The sequence below is a fragment of the Tachysurus vachellii genome, chromosome 26 (assembly GCF_030014155.1).
Source record: "Tachysurus vachellii isolate PV-2020 chromosome 26, HZAU_Pvac_v1, whole genome shotgun sequence".
In the NCBI taxonomy this organism is placed as follows: domain Eukaryota; kingdom Metazoa; phylum Chordata; class Actinopteri; order Siluriformes; family Bagridae; genus Tachysurus; species Tachysurus vachellii.
In genome coordinates, this window is record NC_083485.1 from 13,307,277 (window position 1) to 13,335,031 (window position 27,755).

Below are 27,755 nucleotides of genomic sequence, written 5' to 3' on the forward strand. Positions count from 1 at the left end.
AAATGCGAAAGATAAGGAAAGAAGTGCTAGTTGAAGTGTTTCCTGAATAAGTAGGTCTTCAACCGCCGCTTGAAAATAGCCAGTGACTCAGCTGTCCGGACCTCTAGGGGAAGTTCATTCCACCACCTTGGTGCCAGTACAGAGAAGAGTCTTGTAGTATACTTGCCTCTTACCCTGAGAGATGGTGGAACCAGTCGTATGTAGTTTTGTATGTTATTCACCTGTAAAAAAATATTTACTTATTGGGGAATAACAGTGAAGTGTACCTTCACATGTGTTTCTACATACGTAGGTAGATAGGTAGGTAGGTAGGTAGATAGATAGATAGATAGATAGATAGATAGATAGATAGATAGATGGATGGATAGATAGATAGAGATAAGGATATGGTAGCCTAGTGGTTAAGGTTTTGGACTACCAACTGAAAGGTTGTGAGTTTGATTCCTACGTCCACCAAGCTGCCACTGTTGGGCCCCTGAGCAAGGCCCTTAACCTTCAGTTGTATAAAAATGAGACAAAAATGTAAGTCGCTCTGGATAAGGGCATCTGCTAAATGCTGTAAATGTAAATGATCTTACTGACTAATGCCATTTGAAGCAAATATATATGACTCCATGTAAATATGGAGCCTTGGATCCTCTTTTTAAGATTCGATAACTTAGAATCTAATTATTCAACGATGTTTTCAGTGCACTTCTTGTCCTCAACAACTACAGTAATAATGAAGCCCATCAGCAGTTAGATCAGATGTCTATACCTTATTTTCAACTCTAGATGGTGTTACATAAGAAAATGTCTATACTCCCGTACAGCAGGTGGCGCTAGTTCTGTTGTGAATCGATGTTGCTGTCGTTTATTAGGTGCGCCGATGCACGTTGAGCGATTTACAAATAATAGTGGAGTAAGACTTCGTCGAAGTTATTATATATAGATCGGTGAATCTGTGCAGACGTTCTGGTGGTTCTCGTGGGTGCGAGAGAAAAATGGCAGCGTCCTTGTGCAAGGTGCGTTTCTTCAGTGTGCCGAGCAAAGCAAAAACAACTGGGTGAGTAATTAATGTCAGGGCAAATTGTATTGGTTTATACTATTGGTATCCTTTTAGTTTATTAATCTATTATTTAGGACATGGAGTAGACTGAAAGTCATAACATGTTTTAAAAGGTTATAAAGTGATATGACGAAATAGATGAGACATTCCATGGGACATTTGGATCAGGGCTCTACCCTGTGAGGTAATGAGACAATCCATGGGACATTTAGATCAGGGCTCTACCCTGTGAGGTAATGAGACAATCCATGGGACATTTAGATCAGGGCTCTACCCTGTGAGGTAATGAGACAATCCATGGGACATTTAGATCAGTGTTCCACCATGTGAGGTGATGAGACAATCCATGGGACATTTAGATCAGTGTTCCACCATTTGAGTTGATGAGACAATCCATGGGACATTTAGATCAGGGCTCCACCATGTGAGGTGATGAGACAATCCATGGGACATTTAGATCAGGGCTCCACCATGTGAGGTGATGAGACAATCCATGGGACATTTAGATCAGGGCTCCACCATGTGAGGTGATGAGACAATCCATGGGACATTTAGATCAGTGGTCCACCATGTGAGGTGATGAGACAATCCATGGGACATTTAGATCAGGGCTCCACCATGTGAGGTGATGAGACAATCCATGGGACATTTAGATCAGGGCTCCACCATGTGAGGTGATGAGACAATCCATGGGACATTTAGATCAGTGTTCCACCATGTGAGGTGATGAGACAATCCATGGGACATTTAGATCAGGGCTATTCTGGACATACCCAGACCTCCTCATCCAACATCTTACTGTAGCTGAATGAACACAAACCCTCACAGCCAGGTTTCCAACATAGAGTGAAAATCCTTGCTAGAAGATTGGAGCTTATTATAACAGCAAAAGGATGGAAATATCTAATGTCCAAAAAGCAATGAGTGTGAGGTTCAGCTGGACACAGACTTTTGGCCATATACCTTATCCTGAGACATCTAGAGATCTACCAGCTCCAGTTGGTCTCTGCGATACTAAAGAGGAGATGTGAACTCCATGTGATCTTTTGCATCAATACAACATTTATCAGACTGTATATTTATAATCACACCCTCCGGTGTCACCCATATGAGGATGAGGTTCCCCTTTGAGTCTGGTTCCTCTCAAGGTTTCTTCCTTTACCATCTAAGTGAGTTTTTACTCCCCACAGTCACCTGAATCACCTCAGACTTGCTCATTGAGGATAAATACAAACACATTGTGAAATAAATACATCTAATATTAATCTTGAATTTTGTATTATATTAATCTTTATATTATTCTTTATAATAACCTTTTGTTCTATACAAATAAACTTGAACTGAATTGAATTGTGTAGCCGAATATCAAACCACTATTGCAAAATTTTATCTCAATAAATATTTTTATAAATATTATTACGTTTGTATTTAAGATTTGTTTGCCAATTTTTACAACAATGTCAATGTTCTAAAAGGAATAACTTGTGTGATGATGCAGAGTTACTGTTACCACTCAGTAACACGTTGATTATTTTCCGTATGATTTATCCTGCAGTTTTATTACCTACAGAACACGTCATACTTCTTTACGCTGTCTCTGATTACGTTTAGCATTGCTGAGTATCCATGAAATAAGTTAGTCCACGTTATAACAGATTAAGATAGAAACAGTGTTAAACGTAAAAAATGTTAAACGTAAAAAAAAAACTTCACCGTGTTAACTCGATTAATTATTTAAGCTTGTTTATATGGAGTGTCTGTGATACTAGAAGTCCCTACAGAAGTGTGACGTAATATAAAAAGCATGTTAATATAATATAAACAGCTGCTGTGACAGTAAATTAACTATCACTTTCTGAATAATGAGAATTGAAAGCTCTGTCGTGACTAAAGTTTCTGCTAATTGCTACATAAATACCGATCCTTTACCCGTTTGAGTACTTGAAGATTAATATTGTTTGATTGTGCATTACACAAAGCCTGTTAAACGGGTTTTATTGTGTCCTATGTGCAGTTCTGTGCTCCTCCTAAGTGCTCAGAGAATCAGATGGAGTCAACAGGTACACCTGTGTGGACATTCAAAAGGTGAGCATTAATGTTTTTATCATGGCACAATGAATGGATTGCGCACATGCTGCTCTTTCTACTCTTATGAATGCTGTACGAATGGGAAATGACAGCTGTTGTCTTAAGACGGACAAAGTGTGGCAGTATAATTTGGATTTTCTCCTTTATTTCTTCCCCTTTTCTTCAATATACATCAGTGGCACAGGTTCATGTACATGCTACTACTGCTTTAGCTATATTTACAATATATATACAAATCCTTTGTGAGGTAAAATATCTTTTGGTTTTTCAACAGATGTCCACAACTACACATCTAGCTTTTGGAGTGTAAAATAGTTTTACAAGCAGGTCAAACAGGATGAAATGGTTGTAATTAGCCTACACACTTTGCTAGCTATAGCAAACATACTGTAGTGAGCTGGGCTAAGATGGATGAGATGTTTAACAATGTTTTAAAATTTTCCACAGTTTTTTTTTTTTTTATTCATTATGAAAATTATATTTTTGCTACCCAAAACACTATTATTCCCTGCCCAAGATTCTTGCTAAGACAAGGAAATAAATGAGATTTTTTTAAATGAGATGAAATCATGCCACAATCATTTAGCCTAGCCAGCTAGCTGGAGATGATTGCTAGCTGTTTGTTAGTTAGCAAATATTTGAACGTTTACCACAGCATAGCCAGCCAACTAATTTCCTGAAAAAACATACGTTTATGTAGAACATTTCAGATTATACCATAAAATAGACACATTTAATGTTTTTATAGTTATTAATAAACAGTACCAGAACCAAATGGAGCTTTTTTTCAATATAAAAACTTTGGTCAATTTTTATTATTTATAAATTACACAACACTAAAAGCACATATCAGTGACGTCTAATGCCTTTTTTTTAAACATTGTTAACAAAGTTTGTAGATAATATTATTGAGAGAAAGATAAAAACATTTCAATATTTTTTTTAAGTGAAAACAGGCAAAAATCACAGGAGGGCTGAATTAGTTTCTTCGCAATCAGATTTACACTATAACAAATCTCTGGTCAGAATTTATTGTTTGTTTGATTGATTAAAATCACACGGTTTTTTGAAGCTAATCTCCAATCAGAAGATGGCATGGGATGGAAGTGAAACTACCAAGAAAAATTACATATATAGTATTGAGGAAGCATTTAAATGAAATGAAAATATATCCTTATTACATCTGACGTATTTTGAAGAATTGCTATTGTTTGACAATTAGCATCTTATAATCGCTTTCTACTTTTTGGAATCATCTCATACCATGTGACAAATAATGATCATGTTATACCTCTGAACTGACACACAATCTATGTTTTATTCAGGCTCCCCAGGTCTTCAAGCACGTGTGAGGGCAATTCCTCTCTTAATAGCCACCGGAAGTGGCTACTTTGGCTACAATCGGTATGAACGCTATAAAGACCGGGAGCTGGAGAAGCTCGGCATTGAGGTTCCTCCACGCGTTGCAAGTGAGATACAGGTGAGACTTTTGTGTAGTTTTCAGCTGCGGTTTTGGGCACGTTGTGTGGAACAAGTCTTACTCTCAGTGCTCTGGTGGAGATTCTTATATGAATCAGAATAAGAAGCCGTCTGATTTCTCCACTGACAGAGTGTGCGGTGCTGTAGAGCATTGTTTGATCGTTAAACATTAAATTTCCAACCGTGTCTCTGGATACAATGCTCAGATTCCGTGTGTGAATGTGTGAGAATGTTTGTCATGGATTTTTATGGTTATTTATCGAATATGCCATTTTACCTTATAATATTTGTCTGCGAGTGTGAAGTTGTCTTGGCCTGGGATTCCACTGGCATGTGTGGTAGGCTTATGAATCAGAATATTTTTGTCATTTTATACTTCATGCCTGTTGTATATTGGTGGCAGAGAACCAAGAAAGCAAAACGGAGTGAGCGATAAGGCAGAAAATAAAATAATAAATATAAGTTGAAGCCATAAAACAAACGATCTTTACATAAGAATTAAAACAGTGTGCTGTTATAGGAACTTAACAATGGCGTGGTGTGATTATTTTCCAATCATAATACGCCACCGAGTTGAGAGTTAACAATGGACATTGTCTCAAAGCAACTTCACAGAACATGAGAAACATCCTATTTTATCTGATGCTGAGAAGGTAGTTCATGCAATCGTGACCTCTAGACTGGACTATTGTAATGCATTACTATGTGGTTGTCCTGCATCTTTAATAAATAGGCTACAGTTAGTCCAAAATTCAGCTGCCAGTGAGACCTTCACTGAGATAATGCCAAACATGTGATGATCCTGAGACATCTAGAGATTTACCAGCTCCAATTCATGAAATATTCTGACATACTATGAATGAGGAGACGCCAACTACATCAACATATGTCTTTAAGGACAACGATCTCCTCATCAATACAACATTTATCAGACTGTATGTTTATAATCACACCATCCGGCGTCACCCATATGACGATGAGGTTCCCCTTTGAGTCTGCTTCCTCTCAAGGTTCCTTCCTTTACCATCTAAGGGAGATTTTCCTCCCCACAGTCATGTGAATCACCTCAGACTTGCTTGTTGGGGATAAATACATATTTAAATATATCTAATATTAATCCAGAATTTTTGTATTTTATAAATCTTTGTTAACTTTTTTTATGTTTATGTTCTGTAAAGCTGCTTTGAGACAATGTCCACTGTTAAAAGTGCTATACAAATACATTTGAATTTAATACAAAAAGTTTATTATACAAAGATTAATATTATACAAATGTTCAAGATTAATATTAGACTTAGATTTAAACATGTTTGAATTTATCCCCAATTATCAAATCTGAGGCGACTGTGGCTAGGAAAAACTCCCTAGGATGGAAGAGGAAGAAACCTTGAGAGGAACCAGACTCAAAAGGGAACCTCATCCTCATTAGCGTGACACTGGATTGTGTGATTTATAAATATACGTTGTGACAATTGTGTGTTGATGCAGAGGTTGTTGTCCTCAAAGACCACATGGAGTCGGTATCTCCTCTTAGAATGTCTGAATACTTCATGAAGCATGAGTCCAACTGGAGCTGGTACATCTCTAGATGCATCAGGATCCTCGCATGGTTGGCTTCTTCTCAATGAAGGTTCGAAGTCTTCATGTTGTGGAATGTATGCAAAGCAAGCTTGTTTTAGTTTTGTTAGCTTTTCTTGCAGTTCATAACATGAATGACATAAATAATATTGTTAGAGAGAAAGTCGTCTATACCGAAGTTTTTCCACTGATGGAAAATTTAAAACGTTACCTCTGACTACGTTATCAGGGTGACGTGCCATTGCTACTACAGAAAAATAACGTATTAGACCAAGAAACGTGTTAATGTAGATGTGATTTGCTTTTGAGCCGAAGCTACAGTTAAGAAAATGAAATCTTTTGCCGACCAATCAGATGCGGGAATTTAAGAGCGCTGTTAGTTATTTTCGTTTAAAAATTTACAAGCAATGAAAACATTTAATAAGCAGAAATGGTTGCGTTTTTATACAGTTGATACAGAAATAGACTTTATCTAATCTGTTGCGTGTTTTTGGGACCGATGATGTATTGATGATGATGTACGAATAATTCGGTTAAATTTAGATTTATTTGTATAGCGCTTTTATGCAAAGATGTAATAAGATACAAAAATTCAAGATTAACCGAATCGATATTGTATTGAACATTTTGCAGGTGATGTGATTATTCTCAGGACTACATGTGATGGCTGATTGTATGAAAACAAATGAAATCCTGCTTCACTGTTTTCTGAGGTGTGTGTGTGTGTGTGTGTGTGTGTGTGTGAAGCCTTAGTAAAGAACAGGTTTGTTCTTTAAAACCACTTCTGATGCAACCACTTGTCCCTGTCTGTTTGGCCTGTTATACTGTTGTCTAGGGCGCGCTGTAAATAAACAGTTATTTGTGGCTTATCGACCTTGCAGGAAGGTCACCGTGGCCTCGTGATCTTAATTCAACAGCTTCTGATTTCACTGACTGTTAAATGGTTACCTCTAATCAACATGCATTCAGTCTGTCCAGTAATCTCTACAATATTTGTTAAAACAGCCATTTTTTTTAATCCCTCAACGTCGGCCTCGAACGTCGTTTCTTAAAAGCCGCTTAGTAACACGAGACAATCGTTTCTCTGTGACGTCAAATCAGGATATCAGGTTAAAGTATTGGTATGAAAATGAGTTACTTGACTGGAGTAACATCAGTTATTTTTATATATTTTCTTGCCAAAATCTACCTCATTGATTTATAGTGTTCTTGTGGCTGGAAGGTCAACATGTTCACCTTTGGCCCACTTACTATGAAGTTCATCTTTCCCAGCTTTAACATATAATAATCTTTTGGCGGATAAATTTGTATAAATGTATCTGGATTTTTAACTGGTTTTAATTTACATTAATTTGAGTTTGATTTTTGTTTATATTTCAAAAGTACCTGAAGTAAAATTTAATGAGAGATTTAGTAAAAGGGTAAAAAAATAAATAAATAAATAAATAAAACTTGCAGTGTGAGAATTTATTCATTAAATTTATATATTTAAAGGTTTTTCCTTTTTAAAACATGTTTTTTACAAATACTGTAATTATGCAATTTAGCTCCAATTTTAAACGATTTATCAAAGAAAAAAACACCAATGTCTTAGCTGAAGTTTTATTACAAATCATGAACCATTTTTAGCTGAAGTTTTATTACACTGAGATTTTATTTTAAACTTGATTAAACCTTATTTATATGTAGAAATTTTAGATAGGAACTCCTGAGACGTGCTTTAACTGTCGCTGTCTGCCATTTTGGATCTGGAAGTCAGTTTAGGATCGTTTAACAAAAATAGTCAAGTAAAATAAGGATACTATCAGATTCGAGTAGTATATTGAGACATTCGAGTAGTTTGGAGCTGATTCACATCTACGTATTTTTAAAGAAATAAACGATGGTCTGTTTAACCTTTAATCGTCCAAACAAACTTGTTTAGAATTAATGGAATAAACTATATGTTTTTGCACACTTTTTGTTCTTTGCACATGCTGTCTAAAATTTCAGTCATTTGTTGTTTTGCACAATTCTTTACATTACCTCAGGGACCTGCTGCTATGAATCTGTGTTCATTATAGTATTACTGCATACAATATTGTTGAACAATACAGTATTTACACTGATCGGCGCTGTGTCTGTTTTATTGTCTTTTGTGTATTGTTTTGTAATTTTTTGTCCTGCACTGTTTGCACCAGGTCATACAGATGCACCTTATGTATCTAGGACTAACTTACTAAGTCCTTAGCTCTGTCTTTGCTTTATGTAACACCACGATTCTGGAGAAACGTTGTCTCATTTCACTGTGTATTGCAACAGCTATACCTGGTTGAAAGGATTTCTTGATTTGACTATATACACAATCATACAAAAAAAATACACAGATTATGTATTAAACATGAAATTAATATTAAAAGAAAGGATTAAAAGTTTGAACAAAAGAGATAAACAGATATCTGGATTTAAACGTCGATCTGTAAGCCGGTGATGCAGAAATGAGCCGAGAGTGGAGTGACACGGCGCCGAGCTGATTGGCCGGTTTTGTTTGTGGAAAGCCGTTCGGTGTGTTATCTCTTAGACTCGTGAGTCATGCCTTATCTGTTTTATTTTGCATCAATTACATGACATAGACATCGTCCCTCCATGTTGACTGTCACTTTGTTTTGTCACCATGGACAGTTTGCTAATAAAATAAGATAAGAGCATATAGAAGCAGTGAAGTGCTGCTGTTTTGAGGTGTGGGACTAGCACAACATGACACGGGAAGGAACTGTTTGTGAAGAATTATTTTTTTTAACTTGGAATTAAATATTCATTTAGTTTTATTTGTTTTAGTGTCATTTCATAATGTTTTTGTTTTTATTTATTTATTTATTTTTACTGTTGCTTGTAGCCAAACACAAACGTCAAGTTACGACAGTTAATCTACAGTGTAATAAATTCCTACGATCTTAGTTATAATGACTTTAAACAAAACAAGACACGTTCGTCCTGGTTATCGTGAGACAGTCAACGGGGTACGAAAAAATAAAAATTGACAAAAATATTATGAGCAACTTTTTTTTTTTCTTTTCTTTTTTTTAAATAGAAATATAATACGATATTTGAGGATTTTTATGTTTCGTCACATAACTGAAAGTATTGTCCAGCTAAAAAGATCTTGTTCAGAGGTCCTAAAGTTATCCAACACTGAATAAAATGATTGGTTGTGTTTACCTTTTTTCCCCACCGGGGGTGCAAACGTGTTCTCTCAAACATCCCTCCTGCGATTGAGCGCAATAAATAAATGTCGATCCTAAAACCACTCTGATCACTTCATAACCGAGGCTAAACAGGAAGTGAGACCCTTCACTTATTGGCCAGGGTGATGATGCAGGGTGATGATGTAATGTTAGAGCTATTTAAAGGGGCTTTCGCAGCTGTTCAGAGTTCAGATGACTCACATTGACTCGTGTTTAGTTTCCTCCTCTCATGAGCAGACAGGAAGAGAGAGACAGACTTCCCGTAACTCACTTTTCTTCCCTTGTCAAAAGATTGCTGGTGAAAGTAAGTAAGTTTTAGACTTTCATTTTCAGAAGCAGATCTATAACAAAAACACTTTTTATCTTAATATTTGTCTTGTGATGCAAAATACATGTATGTAGGTGGTGATAATATCTGTTTAGGAGAAATTGTATAAGATGGAAATGAATCAAACTGTAGTTCGAGGTGATCGTGTGCTCTTGACTGAAAAGATATAAATTATTATATATTGTTTATTTGAATGAGATGTGAGTTACATGGTTAGTTAAAAGGCTGAAGCTGTTAAGTGTGTTTTTGTACTAGAAGGAAGTGACTACCCACGTTTTCTATCGTACGATGATGTCTCGATTTCTTATGTTTTACTGATTTGGGTTAAATCTGGTTCATTATTTTCAAACATTTGAAAATATTTATGTAGAATGTTCCTAGTCTCTTTCGTCATAAAAATGACCATTTAGTACTGAACCAATTCAGTTAAACTCACCAGCTCAGCAGACTAGTAACTGATGGACTCAGTTGACACTTTGTGTGTGTGTGTGTCTGACTGTGTGTGTGTGTGTGTGTGTGTGTCTGACTGTGTGTGTGTGTCTGACTGTGTGTGTGTGTCTGACTGTGTGTGTGTGTCTGACTGTGTGTGTGTGTGTCTGACTGTGTGTGTGTGTGTCTGACTGTGTGTGTGTGTGTGTGTGTGTCGGACTGTGTGTGTGTGTGTGTGTGTGTGTGTGTCTGTCGGACTGTGTGTGTGTGTGTGTCGGACTGTGTGTGTGTGTGTGTGTCGGACTGTGTGTGTGTGTGTGTCGGACTGTGTGTGTGTGTGTGTCGGACTGTGTGTGTGTGTGTGTCGGACTGTGTGTGTGTGTGTGTCGGACTGTGTGTGTGTGTGTGTGTCGGACTGTGTGTGTGTGTGTGTGTCGGACTGTGTGTGTGTGTGTGTGTCGGACTGTGTGTGTGTGTGTGTGTCGGACTGTGTGTGTGTGTGTGTGTCGGACTGTGTGTGTGTGTGTGTCGGACTGTGTGTGTGTGTGTGTCGGACTGTGTGTGTGTGTGTGTCGGACTGTGTGTGTGTGTGTGTCGGACTGTGTGTGTGTGTGTGTCGGACTGTGTGTGTGTGTGTGTCGGACTGTGTGTGTGTGTGTGTCGGACTGTGTGTGTGTGTGTGTCGGACTATGTGTGTGTGTGTGTCGGACTGTGTGTGTGTGTGTGTGTCGGACTGTGTGTGTGTGTGTGTGTGTGTCGGACTGTGTGTGTGTGTGTCGGACTGTGTGTGTGTGTGTCGGACTGTGTGTGTGTGTGTCGGACTGTGTGTGTGTGTGTGTCGGACTGTGTGTGTGTCGGACTGTGTGTGTGTGTCGGACTGTGTGTGTGTGTCGGACTGTGTGTGTGTGTCGGACTGTGTGTGTGTGTCGGACTGTGTGTGTGTGTCTGTGTGTGTGTCTGTGTGTGTGTCGGACTGTGTTTGTGTGTGTGTCGGACTGTGAGTGTGTCTGTGTGTGTCGGACTGTGTGTGTGTCGGACTGTGTTTGTGTGTGTGTCGGACTGTGTGTGTGTCTGTGTGTGTCGGACTGTGTGTGTGTCTGGGTGTCGGACTGTGTGTGTGTCTGTGTGTGTCGGACTGTGTGTGTCGGACTGTGTGTGTGTCTGTGTGTGTCGGACTGTGTGTGTGTGTGTGTGTGTGTCGGACTGTGTGTGTGTGTCGGACTGTGTGTGTGTGTTTGTGTGTGTGTGTGTCGGACTGTGTGTGTGTGTGTGTGTCGGACTGTGTGTGTGTGTGTCGGACTGTGTGTGTGTGTGTGTCGGACTGTGTGTGTGTGTCGGACTGTGTGTGTGTGTCGGACTGTGTGTGTGTGTCGGACTGTGTGTGTGTGTCGGACTGTGTGTGTGTGTCGGACTGTGTGTGTGTGTCGGACTGTGTGTGTGTGTCGGACTGTGTGTGTGTGTCGGACTGTGTGTGTGTGTCGGACTGTGTGTGTGTGTGTGTGTCGGACTGTGTGTGTGTGTGTGTCGGACTGTGTGTGTGTGTGTGTCGGACTGTGTGTGTGTGTGTGTGTCGGACTGTGTGTGTGTGTGTGTCGGACTGTGTGTGTGTGTGTGTGTCGGACTGTGTGTGTGTGTGTGTCGGACTGTGTGTGTGTGTGTGTGTCGGACTGTGTGTGTGTGTGTGTGTCGGACTGTGTGTGTGTGTGTGTGTCGGACTGTGTGTGTGTGTGTGTCGGACTGTGTGTGTGTGTGTGTGTCGGACTGTGTGTGTGTGTGTGTGTCGGACTGTGTGTGTGTGTGTGTGTCGGACTGTGTGTGTGTGTGTGTGTGTCGGACTGTGTGTGTGTGTGTGTGTCGGACTGTGTGTGTGTGTGTGTGTCGGACTGTGTGTGTGTGTGTGTCGGACTGTGTGTGTGTGTGTGTCGGACTGTGTGTGTGTGTGTGTGTCGGACTGTGTGTGTGTGTGTGTCGGACTGTGTGTGTGTGTGTGTCGGACTGTGTGTGTGTGTGTGTGTCGGACTGTGTGTGTGTGTGTGTGTCGGACTGTGTGTGTGTGTGTGTCGGACTGTGTGTGTGTGTGTCGGACTGTGTGTGTGTGTGTCGGACTGTGTGTGTGTGTGTCGGACTGTGTGTGTGTGTGTCGGACTGTGTGTGTGTGTGTCGGACTGTGTGTGTGTGTGTGTCGGACTGTGTGTGTGTGTGTCGGACTGTGTGTGTGTGTGTGTCGGACTGTGTGTGTGTGTGTGTGTGTGTCGGACTGTGTGTGTGTGTGTGTGTGTGTGTGTGTGTCGGACTGTGTGTGTGTGTGTCGGACTGTGTGTGTGTGTGTCGGACTGTGTGTGTGTGTGTCGGACTGTGTGTGTGTCGGACTGTGTGTGTGTCGGACTGTGTGTGTGTCGGACTGTGTGTGTGTCGGACTGTGTGTGTGTGTGTGTCGGACTGTGTGTGTGTCGGACTGTGTGTGTGTGTGTGTCTGTGTGTGTCGGACTGTGTGTGTGTCTGTGTGTCGGACTGTGTGTCTGTGTGTCGGACTGTGTGTGTGTGTGTGTCGGACTGTGTGTGTGTGTGTGTCGGACTGTGTGTGTGTGTGTCGGACTGTGTGTGTGTGTGTCGGACTGTGTGTGTCGGACTGTGTGTGTGTCTGTGTGTGTCGGACTGTGTGTGTGTCTGTGTGTGTCGGACTGTGTGTGTGTCTGTGTGTGTCGGACTGTGTGTGTGTCTGTGTGTCGGACTGTGTGTGTGTGTGTGTGTGTCGGACTGTGTGTGTGTGTGTGTGTGTCGGACTGTGTGTGTGTGTGTGTGTGTCGGACTGTGTGTGTGTGTGTGTGTCGGACTGTGTGTGTGTGTGTGTGTCGGACTGTGTGTGTGTGTGTGTGTGTGTCGGACTGTGTGTGTGTGTGTGTGTGTCGGACTGTGTGTGTGTCGGACTGTGTGTGTGTGTGTGTGTCGGACTGTGTGTGTGTGTGTGTGTCGGACTGTGTGTGTGTGTGTGTGTGTGTGTGTCGGACTGTGTGTGTGTCGGACTGTGTGTGTGTGTGTCGGACTGTGTGTGTGTGTGTCGGACTGTGTGTGTGTGTGTGTCGGACTGTGTGTGTGTGTGTGTCGGACTGTGTGTGTGTGTGTGTCGGACTGTGTGTGTGTGTGTGTCGGACTGTGTGTGTGTGTGTGTCGGACTGTGTGTGTGTGTGTGTCGGACTGTGTGTGTGTGTGTGTCGGACTGTGTGTGTGTCGGACTGTGTGTGTGTGTGTGTGTGTGTGTGTGTGTCGGACTGTGTGTGTGTGTGTGTGTGTGTGTCGGACTGTGTGTGTGTCGGACTGTGTGTGTGTCGGACTGTGTGTGTGTCGGACTGTGTGTGTGTCGGACTGTGTGTGTGTCGGACTGTGTGTGTGTCGGACTGTGTGTGTGTCGGACTGTGTGTGTGTCGGACTGTGTGTGTGTCGGACTGTGTGTGTGTCGGACTGTGTGTGTGTGTGTGTGTCGGACTGTGTGTGTGTCTGGGTGTCGGACTGTGTGTGTGTCGGACTGTGTGTGTGTGTGTGTCTGTGTGTGTCGGACTGTGTGTGTGTCTGGGTGTCGGACTGTGTGTGTGTCTGTGTGTGTCGGACTGTGTGTGTGTCGGACTGTGTGTGTGTCGGACTGTGTGTGTGTGTGTGTGTGTGTGTCGGACTGTGTTTGTGTGTGTGTCGGACTGTGTGTGTGTCTGTGTGTGTCGGACTGTGTGTGTGTCTGTGTGTGTCGGACTGTGTGTGTGTCTGTGTGTCGGACTGTGTGTGTGTGTGTGTGTCGGACTGTGTGTGTGTGTGTGTCGGACTGTGTGTGTGTGTGTGTCGGACTGTGTGTGTGTGTGTCGGACTGTGTGTGTCGGACTGTGTGTGTGTCTGTGTGTGTCGGACTGTGTGTGTGTCTGTGTGTCGGACTGTGTGTGTGTCTGTGTGTGTCGGACTGTGTGTGTGTCTGTGTGTCAGACTGTGTGTGTGTCTGTGTGTCGGACTGTGTGTGTCGGACTGTGTGTGTCGGACTGTGTGTGTGTCTGTGTGTCGGACTGTGTGTGAGTTTTACTTATTTTTTTGTTTGTTTTTGTTCTTTACATCATCTTGCTATTTAACACAGATTTGAATTAGCAGTATATCATATGGTAACAGCAGTATTTAATATAGAGAGCAGTAATAGCTGTTACATATTTTGTTGTGTACAATGTTGTGTACAATGAATAGTAACATGGAGGCATATTTTCCTCTTGATTGTTTAAACATCATTGGGGTGTACAAATTTTTGCACTCAGCTGTACAGATCCTGCAGCACTATATATGAGCATTTTAATGTGATTATGCAGAGATGATTGTGTGTGAATTAGAGATTTGTGTGTAATTATGCAACAGCTAAAGACAATGACTTCCGGATTTTAGCTTGAGATTTTAAGCAACAGTGCACTTGATCAGAACAGGGGTGAGGGAGTTCAGGGGCCAGTAAGAGCACATGGTTGATCGTATTGTCATTCTATAGTAGGAAAAAAACAAAACGAAAAAAAAAAAACACCACTCACCCCACCCCCATTTTCTAAACCACCATTCTCCCAGCAGCATCAGTTCAGGAGCTTAACACCACAGGAGGCGGCTCTAGCGCTCAGCCGGCCAATCACAGCCACACAGCTCGACCGGTGACCGGCTCAGAGGGCTGGGCTTTGAGCTTGAGAAAAGCACCGGCAGAAGCAAAGAGAGCAGAAGGACCGACGACGCATCGTGCGGTGTACATCTGTCTACCGTGATCATGTGTCAGCCGAGCCTGAAGCAGCAGCAGCAGCAGCGGCGGAGCGCAGTAGGGAAATGGTGAGATGTTGCAGGGCTTTGCACAGGCCGTCCTCTTGCTACAATCTCCACAGAGTCAGGGTTGATGCCCGGCGCCTCCGACCACTCGGCTCCTCCTCCTTAGCAGGAGCGTCAGGGGGGTCTGCGGTCGGCAATAGAAACGCTGATGCCAAAGGCCCCGGTGCTCCGGGGGTCGTTCAGATCAGCCATCAGAGCCGTTTCAGGTACCACAGGAGTCGGATGGAGAGAGTGTGATGATGGACTAGAGCACGGGCCTGCCTGCCTGCGTGTTTGTGTGTGCGCGCGCATGCATGTGACTGAAATTCGGCTTTGGTGTTGATGGATGAAGGTTTTTGTATTTAGAGGTTGAATGGATGAATTTGGAATAATGGATGATTGACAACAAAGAGAAACAAAAAAGACAAAGCAGGTGGGATTTAATGGGATAAAACAATGACACACAGTGAAGTGAGGGAGTGAGAGAGAGAAAGTGTCTGCGTGTGTGTTTGTTTTTGACTCTAATACAGTCCTCCCTCTCTCCTTCCTGCATTTGGCCTAATTGGGCACTAATACTATTAAGTTCTTGCCAGGAAGCCTGTGTGAACAATGCATGTAAGCTAACATACTTTATCAGCCTTCATCCATGCCTTAGCCATGACCTGTTCCTCATAACGAGCTGCTCAGTCATGCAGACACACAGTCAGAGAGAAACATTCTCTCGAGAGACACCATGTATCTTTGTTTTTCTTTGTTCCGATTGCCGTCGAATTCAGAGCCCTAACCCGGGCCTTACGACTCTCTTTGCGTTTTATTCTGTGGCGTGAATAGCAAGTAAGCTGCAGTGCTCTTCATAACAGTGTGCTCAGCTGTGCCAGACAGGCTGGATGGGGGTAGTGCACAAAAGCCTTAAACCTGCCGTATCGAATTAAACCTTTAGAAACGTACTCATGAAGAGCCCGTCATGAATTAATATTCGAGGGGATATGAGGATGCCAGGACTGCATTTATTTACCTCCAGTAGTCAGTGAGGTTATGTAATATTGGAAAAACAAGATCGAGTACAGTTTAAAAATGGCCACTGATAACCTCTGCAGTGCAGTTTTAAAGCAACAGTACACTCTTTGCAGAAATAAACATACAATCGTTGATACAATAATATCACCTATTACACAAGCTAAAAAATATCGGGTGTTTTTTTTTTATGCAAGATTGACATTTGTGGTGTTTAACAAAAAACAAATTTTATCCTTCGAGATAATCTGTTAATCATGTTTACTGCTGTTGTGGTAAATAAATTGGAAGAATTCGTGCCGCTTTGTACCTCTATTGAGATCATGTTACACGGATGGCAACAACTCTACGATACGAATCGATATCCTCAGGAAGAATCAACCGGCGTCGGGTAACGCTGCGTGGAAAATCAATCGAGCTCATTCAAGCTTTAGTGTCAGCTCTGTAGTAGTACTTGATGAAATGTTGTATATGTGAGAACAACCTTATCAAGAGGCTTGGTTAAAGGTCAAGGTGGGGAAGGCCAGTTGCTCATGTCAGTTACAGAGTCAAATGATACTTATGAATACTGTGGATACTTAGGATTTGTCGTTTTGTAGTGTCATGAGTGATGATTGTTCAAAGTGGGTGGGGTTTTTATTTTTATGTTTAATAACTATTATTAAAAATTCCCAAAGGAAATTCTTTCCGGTCACATCCTGACGTTTCAGATACATAAATTGTAGCAGGATCTTGTGGTCTGTAAATTCCGGTTTAAATTTCTTGCTTCTCTTCTCATAACTGCAATGTAGAGCTGAATGATATCTAAAAGGACTCCATACACTCCATCCTACAAAGCTGATAAAATAGCATGTGAACCTGGAGTGCTGATTTAATTTAAATTAAATGTCTGGAGAGAACCTCAAATCGTTTAAAAACACAGAAGCTTAGTGAAAGATCTCGCAACGGTTCATTGAGAGGTGAAAAAATGTCTGTTATAGAGAGGGTTGAGTTGTTGTATTTTTAGATAAACGTCTTGTTTTTTTCTGTTTTGCAACATACCAATTGTTCAGCATGATGGAGTGAATCGGTTGCACTGCTGCTTGAGAAAAATGTCATGCATTAGAGACTTTTCAGCATAAAAACAGAAAAAAGGATAAAAATTCTAATACTGTGATGCTGTCAGTCTTGTATTTGTTTTTTAAAATTGAACAAATGCAGTAAATCTCTTCCCATCCTTTATGCTCCAATGTTCATTTCTTTATCTTGAACATTTCTGATCCACAACCTCTTAGCCTCAAAGTCTATATATGCAGGATATGACATCCCACAAGGCTCTGCTTTAGGTCCAGTGTTGTTTTATCATATACTTTTCTTTAATTGTATTGTGCTCTGTTTAAATATAGTATTGGCATTCAGTTGTCATCTGAGCACAGCTAAGCAAAATGTGGTGTCGGAGTTAATAGACTCTTCCTTCTCGTACATTCTGATCAAACAGAAATATTTATTTATTTACTTTTGTGCGTAATTTAGTAGTGTTGATTTTTGATACAAAACCCTATAGGTCTATCCTTTCATTTTTTTCATGTAATTTTTTTTTGGACAAACAAAAATTGTCAGAAGCCCAAGTCAGTGCAATGCTGAGGATTTCTTTCTCTCTCTCTCTCTCTCTCTCTCTCTCTCTCTCTCTCTCTCTCTCTCTCTCTCTCTCTCTCTATCTATCTATTCAGAGATTACTTATGGTCTCATCCTGATTAGAATAGACAGTGTATTAGCACCTATAGTTAGCTTCCTCAGTGTAGTCCCAGACGACCCCGGTACTGCTCACTCATCACTTTCAGTTCCAAAAATCCCCAGCTCACTGACATACTGAAGGTAATCTTGTTTTTGTCCACTAACATGCCCTCAATCTCTATGGGCTCGCAAACAAATCACGTTTCATACCTTATCCCTGTCCAAGATACACGCGCACATCAGTTTTCTGGTGCTGCAGACCGTCATCGCTTACATGCTTCAACATACCAGACAGTCAGCTACTAAAGCTGAGGTAACATACAGCTGTGCTAACGGTTTACAAGGTCACAATGTTTCCAAATGTGAATAGGACTGGTCCATTTTCAAGGATCTCGCGTTTATTTGTTTTTTGGATCGACATCGTGACAACACTTTTAAATTCACTGTGTTGAAGATTTTCTTTTTTTAAATATGAAATGCAAATATTTAGACAGCAGCAATGTCTGTTTCATAGGATATTCCATAGCTGCCCATTAAACATTGTGGTCTATATTAAACATTTCATAGCTGATTGGAGACTGCAGTGGAATCGAAAGTGAAGCAATGCGTTTGTGGGGAATTCTTCCTTTCCGAGTTTCCTGTGGTGTCAAGAGGCGTATATCTAGACTAAATGCTTGTGCTTGACTAACCATTTTAAAAAAAGAAAAACAAACAAAAGTTTCTCGTGCCGTTCACATCTTTATGTGATTTTAGAGATGTTACACATCATGGTTTGTTTTTTTCCAAGCAGGAGTAAAGCTTTTTTTTTGTTTGTTTGTTTGTTTTTAACAAAAGCTTACCGGAAGTGGTCAGAGACCTACTCTTTGCCTCAGTTTGTGGATAGCTTAGTTATTTTTGGTAACTCTATACCTCTAGAACACAAACATGATGATAATTTTTTTAATGCCACGAGAAGTTTAGGCTTTGCTTAAAAGACTATTTTTAAGTTACTTTTTTGCGATTCGCTTTACTATATGAAATGTGCAACATGGTGTCCCTCAAGGTTATCATGTAGGCCCTTTATTGTTTTCTCATTTTTGCAATAAATTACTTAATATATAATATAAGTACTATAATATATAATATATTAATATAAGTAATTAATACTTCTAGTTGATTTTATGAATAATATGCAGCATGTAATACTGTTTATATATCTATATATTTACCCATATAGATATTGATGTAGATGTATATTTTTGAATATTCTGTTTAGCCTGATTAAATAGCTGCTGCATGAATAACTCTTCTTAAGTTCATCATACTTGCTGAGGTCTTAGTGTAGTAATGTAGTACTGTACTGTTTGCGCTCTGAGCCTTACTGGCTTCATCATGCATGTCGCACAGGTTGCAGTTCCCGCAGTTGGCATTGCGGCGGCGCCTCGGACAGCTGAGCTGTATGTCCCGGCCCACTGCCCGACTCCGCTCATGGCCACTCTCCTTCCTCCACTACATACTTCCATTCGCTGTACTCAAGCCCTTCGCCAAGGTGGGCTGGCGGCCGACAAGCAGAGTAAGTCTAGCGGAAGGGCTTTAAGGCTAAAATAACCCATACCTGTGTGTTTGTGTGTGTGTGATGAGCTGTGTATGAAATCAGTATCCAGAGACCCCCATAAAATTCTTTTTTGCGGCTTTAATGTTCAACATTATAGCCATCACTAATAGAAATCTTTTAAACAGTTCAAAGGGTGCATTGAGGGCGAGAGCTTGTAGTGCAGATGGCTGCTTGCGTATTCACTCCCTCCAGGCCGGAGTGAAAAGGCTCTCTGTCCTGCTGAGATTCCCTGAACTGAGGAAAGCTTTGTCCAACTTCTCACCAGTGTGCCATGGCCGCTTTCACAGTATTGTTCACTCTCTGAAAGAATTCCCAGTCAGGCCCAGCCTCAGATACGTTTTTCCAGATCAATGATTATTTATTTACTGATATTTCATTTGAACTTGAAGCTGTTGCTTTAACGTAGCGTGACATTTTTTTAAGCACACACTGTCAGTGTAGTATCAGAGTGTTTGATGAAATGCAGCTGCTTATATTTGCCGCTGTGATCTGGTGAACTGAAGCCATTTCTTGTTCATTTTTTTTCTGAATTAAAGCTGTGTTCTGTTTATTTATTTGCCTGTCTATCTGTCTGTCTGTCTCTGTTTATTTAACAAATTCTGTTTGTGTGTCAGTCACCATCTCTCTCTCACTCTCTCACTCTCTGCCCATGCTGTCTGTCTGTCACCATTTATCATTCACGCTCTCTCTCTCTCTCTCTCTCTCTCTCTCTCCACATTCTGTCTGTATCTGTCCATCTGCATTTCTGTATATCGTCGTCACCATCTAATCCTATCTTTGTCTTTCGCTCCATCTCTGTTTGTCTGTATTTGTTTATCTTTCTGTCTCTCTGTTTTTGTCTGTCTTTGTACTTTTACCTTAATAACAATAAATAGATATACTGTACAGTCGGTAAAAGATACAGACAAACTACTTGACTAGGATTTTCTTTTCCGCATGAATCCTGGATAAAAACAAAGCAAAGAAAGTCCATAAAATTGCATCAATAATTTTCACCTCCAGAAGAACGCAGTAAAATTCCAATGTCCTTTCTGCCCACTAGAGCTGAAGCTGACTATCGTAATCCACTTAAACACTTTGACCTTCTACCGTCCTTTACTTCGCCAGTGGCTTTGTCCCATATTGTTCACTAATGTAGTACTTTTAAAAAATTTTAAGCATGAACCCTAACTAACATCTTTATGGTGGTTAGCTTTCAAATTCCAAAATAGAAATTTGCTCGTGTTGCCTTAAACCCTAACAAAAAGTCATTTAGTTTATCTACATTGATAAATACTTTATAATATAAACACAGGTTTATTTTTTTTCAAATGCAGTAGCACCAGTGTTGGTACAGTACAGGTTGTTATTACAGTCTCATGCTTTTGATTAGTCATCACTTGAGTTAATGAGTTAAGAGTTAAGCCTATTCAAGTAACCGTCTGCCTCCTGATTTAGGTAACCATATACAAGACCATACCAACACGGCTGCTCTCCAGGGCCTGGGGTCGTCTTAACCAGGTCGACCTTCCCATCTGGTTACGGAAACCCATTTATAGTTTGTACATATGGACATTTGGTGTGAACATGAAGGAGGCAGCTGTGGAGGACCTGCAGCATTACAGGAACCTGGGCGAGTTCTTCAGACGCAAGCTCAAACCACAGGCCCGACCTGTGTGCGACTCGCACTGCGTGGTAAGTTCACGTCTGAGCGTGTTTGTATAAAAAATGTGAAGGTCACTATTAGAACTTCAGGTTGAAAGCGCGTCTTAAAGCATGTGTTGGCTTGTACAAACAACGTAACGTAATTGTGAACAAACCAGAGGTGACTCACCGTACGTACGTTGCAGCTGGAGAAAATCAGTGGCCTATGGTTTTGGATTTTTTTTTTGTTTTGTTTTTTTTTTCTCAAATATCACTTGGATTTCTCTTTCAAGATTTCAAGAAAAACTTTAAAAAGTGCTTTTCTTTCTTATATTCTGTCATTCATTCAAAAAACGCCTGTAACATAGTCTTGTACCGATGCAAAACCGCGGACGTCTCTGCATTAAGCGTGGCGAAGCCTTTGATTGTACTAAACATGAACACTGTTAAGGTCATTATGTGTCTCTGATTAAAAGTGTTGTTTGACAGGTCCAAGATACAAACTTTAACTCTTCTCCTATATTGTTTCTTCATAATGATATTAGTCATTCCTCATTAGTTATGCTCTGCGTCCTCAGATCAGTCCAGCTGATGGGAAAATCCTTCACTTTGGCCGTGTGAAGAACTGCGAGGTGGAGCAGGTGAAGGGGGTCACCTACTCTCTGGAGACCTTTCTTGGTCCATGCACATGGACCGAGAGCTTAGCTATCAACAAGGGTGCGTCACTTTTTTAAGTTCGTGATTTGCCGTTTATTGTTTGAGCTGTTTACGTCGGTTCTGATATCTGTGTTTTTGGGTGTGCGGTGTTTAGATGAGGATGACGACAGCAATTTCCAAAACCTGCTGGTGACGAAGGAGGGGAATGAGCTGTACCACTGCGTGGTCTATCTGGCACCGGGAGATTATCATTGCTTCCACTCACCCGCTGATTGGAGAGTTGTGAACAGACGCCATTTTCCAGGTGAGGCTCAAACCTTCCTCTATAATACCGTGATGGCTGAACTTTTAACACAATTCAGAACGGACACCATAGAATTTGATTTATAAATTCTATACAGTACTTTATAATGGGTTATGGGTCACAGGGGTAGAAACATAATCACGTGGCCTGTTGGTTAGGAGCTGAATGGTACATCCAAACCCTGATATGTGCTCTCCTGTTGTACAGACACTGTTCTAGTGTGTTCACTGAGTTACAGTGCTGTTAGTTAATCAGACTACCTGTAGGTGGTGCTGGTGTATCAGAGTGAGTGTAATTATCAGTGTGTGTGTGTGTGTGTGTGTGTGTGTGTGTGTTTTAAATAAACTTAGTTCTGGCAAAGAAAGGTGGAAAAGAGTATACTTTCGGTCAAATTATGTTCTCCTTCCGGTTCTCCTCCTGGTTCTCCTCCCGGTTCTCCTCTCACCTCTAACCCTTGCTAGGTGGATTATTGGCTATTTGCAATATCTGGAATGCTGAGCATCTACATTATCTTGGAAAACTTGTATTTCTAATTATTCCAATTGCTATTAATGGGAAACACTAGAATCCCAATTGAATATTTGCAATTCAGAATATGTCCAGATAGTAGATTCTGGCATCTCTTACATTTGCTGCACATGCATGCAGATTAGCAGAGCTCATTAAAAATCTACACTTAAGTGAAACATCAATGCCCTGTTTTAATAAAGATAAACATTTTGCCATTCGATGAATGTAGATACATTAGTTAATATATTGTGAATTCATTTTATTAAATAAAAAAAGTACACGTTCATTCGTTATTTTCTTTCTCACTTCCAGAATTAATTTCTGTTCATGGATCATTTTAAAGATCACTTAAGTAGTTCATCTGTAACAAGTCTTATCTGTTTTCACTCCTCTGCTTCTTCTTCTCTGAACCTCACTTTCATGCATCTCCTCAGACGTATGAATCACTCAATCTCGCTACTTTGAGAAGAAAATAAATGTGTGGTTGTATTTTGAAGGCTCTCTGATGTCGGTGAACCCAGGCATCGCGCGCTGGATTAAAGAGCTCTTCTGTCATAACGAGCGCGTGGTGTTAAGCGGAGAATGGAGACACGGCTTCTTTTCACTAACTGCTGTCGGAGCCACCAACGTCGGATCCATCCGGATCTACTTTGACAAGGTTAGAATTCACTTCTCTTCTCTGTCTCGTTGTTTCGGTGCCCTGTGTAGCTCTCTGTGTAAGCTGTACTGCTGACATGCTGTTATTAACAGACTGGTGTTTTACAACATTTACTCATCCTCTGTAATGGATCAGATGTGAAGGGTGAAATCTGATCTGTCAATAATTCGACAGTGAAATTTGTTAAAGTTGATCATTATATTATATCACAAGGTCTCTTGACAGAAACGCCCTTAAAGACACCTGCATTTATGATTTCTGCTTCAATCCATAACACTACTGGTAATTTGTACTGTGATTTATTGGACCGTGGGTTCTAGTTTCTCCTCCAAATTCAATCAGAGACCGAAAGGATAACAGAGTGAATAATTGACTTCGTTCACCTTCATTGCGTCCAAGTATTAATTCACTGCTCATGTTGGTTCTAGAGGGCGTGTCAGGGGGTGTGTCCTCACTTGACATGACTGCCTCTGATAGGCTGAATGATTTTTCTACAAAGAGATCAGCCCCAAGTGCTCTTCTCACTTCTTCATACCAGTCTGTGTATTTTTCTTAGTGTAAAAAAAAAAAAAAAAAGAATCTTGCCGTTTTATTTATTTATTTTTTTTGCGAATGAATAAACAAACAAAAAGGAATCGTTGAAAGAGTGCATTATTAACTTTTGCCATTCCCCAAATAAAAAAAAAGAAATTATAAAATGGTGAACTGAGTACGTATAGCATTAATCATAAATGTGGTTTATTAGAATGTATTATTAAAAAATGGTAATACCAATTAATAATAATAATAATAATAATATAGATAAAATAACAAATAAATAAACAAAACAAATAAATAAATAATCATAACATTCTCCAAATGAGTGTGCAGTTTTTGGAATAAAAATAATTTAGTAAGTCTGACTGATTACATTAAATAAGTTAAAAGTTATGTACGTAAGTTACGTAAGAAACTATTTAAATATGGAAATACTTGCGTTGAAAAGTAAACATGTACAATATGCATATTTAATGTTAAAAAAGCAAAGGTTCTCTGCGTAGCATTAACCAAATCCATCTCTTCCCTCTGTAGGAGCTGCGTACCAACAACCCTCGTTATAGTAAAGGCTCCTACAACGACTTTAGTTACGTGTCTAACAACAACCAGGAGGGCGTGAGTCTGCGCAAAGGTGAGCACCTGGGCGAGTTCAACCTGGGCTCCACCATCGTTCTGCTTTTTGAAGCTCCACAAGACTTCACTTTTAACCTCACAGCAGGCCAAAAGATCCGTTTCGGAGAACCTCTGGGGACGATGCAGACATGAGAGCGGTGCACGGTGCAGGGACACTCTGATCCAAAATGTGCAGACTTTCCAGAGTGTTCCACAAACTAACACACAGCGCACAAGAAGGAACAACTCGTACTCGACGATGTGGACGGAGTCACGGCACCACCGTTGCATTATTGTGATTAGATAGTCACGTTTACTTCAGAGGTGTTTATAATGAATTTTTTTTAATTATTATTATTAAAAGTTCTCTCTTAACATGCTAAGCTTAGACCATCAAAGTGTTTGTTTTAAGAGTTGGTTTAGTAGAACTTTTTTTTTTTTATGCTTCAGATGTTTTTATTTCTGTTGTAATTTGTGAAATTATTTTTATTTTTTAATTTTTATTTTTTATTTTTTTTTTGCCATATTGCCTTTTATCATTTGTTTTGGGGTGGATGGATTTTTCAGGGGTTTGTAGCACAGATAAAGATTTATATACACATCTGGACTATGTACACTTTGGCTCTTTGGATTTTTTTCTTTTCATGAATTTTTTTTTTTTTTTTGTGCTCCACAGTAAAGCTCTTATTCCGTGTATAAAACTAAAATAACCTGCAATAACCTGCTATTAGCTTTTTAGTTTAGACATTGATAAAAGGACAGTTAAGTAAACGTGCCGTGCTGAGCTCTGGAAATGAAACGGCACGAACCTCTCAGACAAACGTACACCTTGTGGAACAGAGAGCAAGTGGATGAAAAAAATCAGAGAAGAACAGAAATACAGTTATTATTCTTTTTTTTTTTTCCATATCACATCATCAACCTGACAACATTTACAGCATTTAGCAGACCTGACAACAAATCTAACATTATGTTGTAGTTATAGCAAACTATTTTAGTCGGATAATACGTTATATTATTTGTCACAAGTGACAAGATTTCGAACGCGGCAGCAGTTTTGTACTTTCTCCTTTCCTGCTAACTCGATAAGCTCTTTTTCTAAATCTTTCTGTAGCTGCGATTCAATCTGCAATTTCACTATTTTCCACTACATACAGTAAAGCGTAACTATACATCGATTTAAAACGTATACAGTGTCGTTTGGTCAAAAATTGTAATTCTTGGAACTTTTTGCTGCTGTAATTCTCCTTGGAAAATATTTCTCTATACTCGTTCCTCACAAAAATCCGCCGTGAAAAAGGTGTCCGCTTGTTTGAGAGACGTTTTAGGTCGCTAACCTGCTTCGCTGAAAAATAGGATCGATTTAGTTTGCACATGAATTCCTGCTTTATCTCCTTCACTGAAAAATCAAGCAGCCAAAACGTTCATGAGCTCGTACGGGCGACACGTAGAATCCTAGAAAGAAAGGTTTGAAAAGCTGTTTGTTTCAAACAGAACCTGTTTTTCTTAACTTTTCTTAAATGAACGCTCGAGTCTCTTGTTAATGATGGAGAATTCCACAATCCTCACTGCCACATGTTTAGCTCATGTTTTACTCTGTTCACACCGGCAGCGATTTCTGACTCCGTTGCCATGGTTTCCCTGGTAGCCGTACGAATCCGTATTCGTAAAAACTATCTAATATAAATGTCTACAAAACTTTCTACTTTCCTGTTCTAAATCAGTCTGTAGCTGCGATAAAATGTTTCCCAGATGTTCCACTACATAAAGCGTAACTATACATCAATTTAAAAAGTGTCGGTCGTTATTATTGTAATTGTTATTGTAACAATAAACAAATCAGATGAACATGTAATAGACATGCCGTAATTCTCCGTGCGTCTTATGTTCTGTATAGCTGCTTTGAAACGATGTCCATTTAATAAAATTGAATTGAATTGAAAACTAGTCATTTTAACCCTAAATACCGTTTGTGTATAATATCTTGTTGTAAATCTCTGCTGTCTAACGCACTTAAAATGTGGGGAAATGGAACACTTAAGCTTGTAGCTGCAGAAAGTTTCACCAGCCGTCTCAAGAGCTGCCGAAGAAGATAAAAAACCGCCATGTGAGGAAAAGAAAAAAAACTTTCCAACACTAAGATTTGGTGCAGACGAATTGCTTCATTTGCTGAATTTTATCCTGTCGCATCAGAAATCACCAGTTTTAACTGCAAACGAATGATTTCCACAACGCTTGGTTACGCTGCTTCTGAGGAATCGTTCGAGCCAGTCGTCTAGATCTGAAGCTTTACAGCACTTGTATAGTATTAAGAAAATCTCGCTTTTAAATGTCAAAAAAAAAAAAAAGTAGAAAATAATGTGTTAAATGTTAAATGTCGAAAATAACCGACTTCATTTTACGTGTCGCTGCTGGTGTGAACACGGCGCTAGACCTGAAGCGCCTTTACTTCAGTTCCCCCTTTAGTACGCTAATATTATCATATAATAATAATAATAATAATATCGACTAGTAATGAATTTCAAATTCATAAGAAAAAAATTGGTCCCAGATGTTTCATCTCTTCTGCCAAGGTGATGGGTTTATTACATGTTTAATATGTTTAATATCTGTTTAATACTTGTTTATTCCAGTGTTAGAGTGGCAGATTTACACAGTATTGCACTACTGTACTGCATGCCAATTTGTCTGTAAAATACTTGAACTCCAACACTGCATAGATTTAACTACAGCGTAGACGAAACTGTAAAACGTCCTTGGTAAAAAGAATTTTGGCAAATTTGTAAAAGAGAATTCTGGAGTCTGTTTTTCTGATTTGGACTTTTTTTGTTTGTTTGTTTTTTTATTAAAAAAATTGCAAATGTTAAATGTTGCAATTGTTTTTAAAATGTAAAAATAAATAAAACATTTACTAAAAATTCAGTATATTAGTGTTTATTCATTCAGTTTGAAATCTAATCAGGATTTATACGTTTATTCTGCTAACATGTGAACTTGGATGTTCAGCATATTACAGAATAATGTGCCTTAAAAAAATCTATTTCGCACTGGATATATATCAGTCATAATAAAGGAGAAGCACTAGTTAATTATCTAAATCAGTACAAAATGGCAGGGGCACGGTGGCTTAGTAGTTAGTGGTTTGCCTCACACCTCCAGGGTTGGGGGTTCGATTCCCGCCTCCGCCTTGTGTGTGTGGAGTTTGCATGTTCTCCCCGTGCTTCGGGGGTTTCCTCCGGGTACTCCGGTTTCCTCCACCGGTCCAAAGACATGCATGGTAGGTTGACTGGCATCTCTGGAAAATTGTCCGTAGTGAGTGAATGAGAGTGTGTGTGTGCCCTGTGATGGGTTGGCACTCCGTCCAGGGTGTATCCTGCCTTGATGCCCGATGACGCCTGAGATCCGAGGTAGTTCGGATAAGTGGTAGAAAATGAATGAGTACAAAATGGCAGCCTACATATGAACATGAATAAGTTTCACTTTAGGTCACAATTCCATAGAGAGTTTCACTGGTTTTGGGGAAAGACAAAGGCAGGAAATTGGAGATTAATCTGTT

At 40.1% G+C, this 27,755-nt stretch overlaps 1 protein-coding gene across 6 annotated transcripts; it reads left to right on the forward strand.

The window, feature by feature from the left end:
* Nucleotides 1–917: 917 nt before the first annotated feature.
* On the forward strand, nt 918–26,968 carry pisd (phosphatidylserine decarboxylase). Of its 6 annotated transcripts, none has more exons than XM_060862748.1 (8): nt 918–1,045; nt 3,063–3,133; nt 4,462–4,616; nt 20,736–20,972; nt 21,500–21,638; nt 21,733–21,882; nt 22,890–23,050; nt 24,122–26,968. In XM_060862748.1, exons 1-8 carry the CDS (start codon nt 984–986, stop codon nt 24,350–24,352), a joined length of 1,206 nt encoding a protein of 401 aa, XP_060718731.1. In that variant the 5' UTR covers nt 918–983; the 3' UTR covers nt 24,353–26,968. The 6 variants fall into 6 exon arrangements, with proteins under 6 accessions (XP_060718731.1, XP_060718732.1, XP_060718728.1 ...); XM_060862749.1 differs by lacking the exon at nt 918–1,045 and adding an exon at nt 19,091–19,256; XM_060862745.1 differs by lacking the exons at nt 918–1,045; nt 3,063–3,133; nt 4,462–4,616 and adding exons at nt 9,431–9,721; nt 14,753–15,204; nt 19,091–19,256.
* Nucleotides 26,969–27,755: the final 787 nt, after the last annotated feature.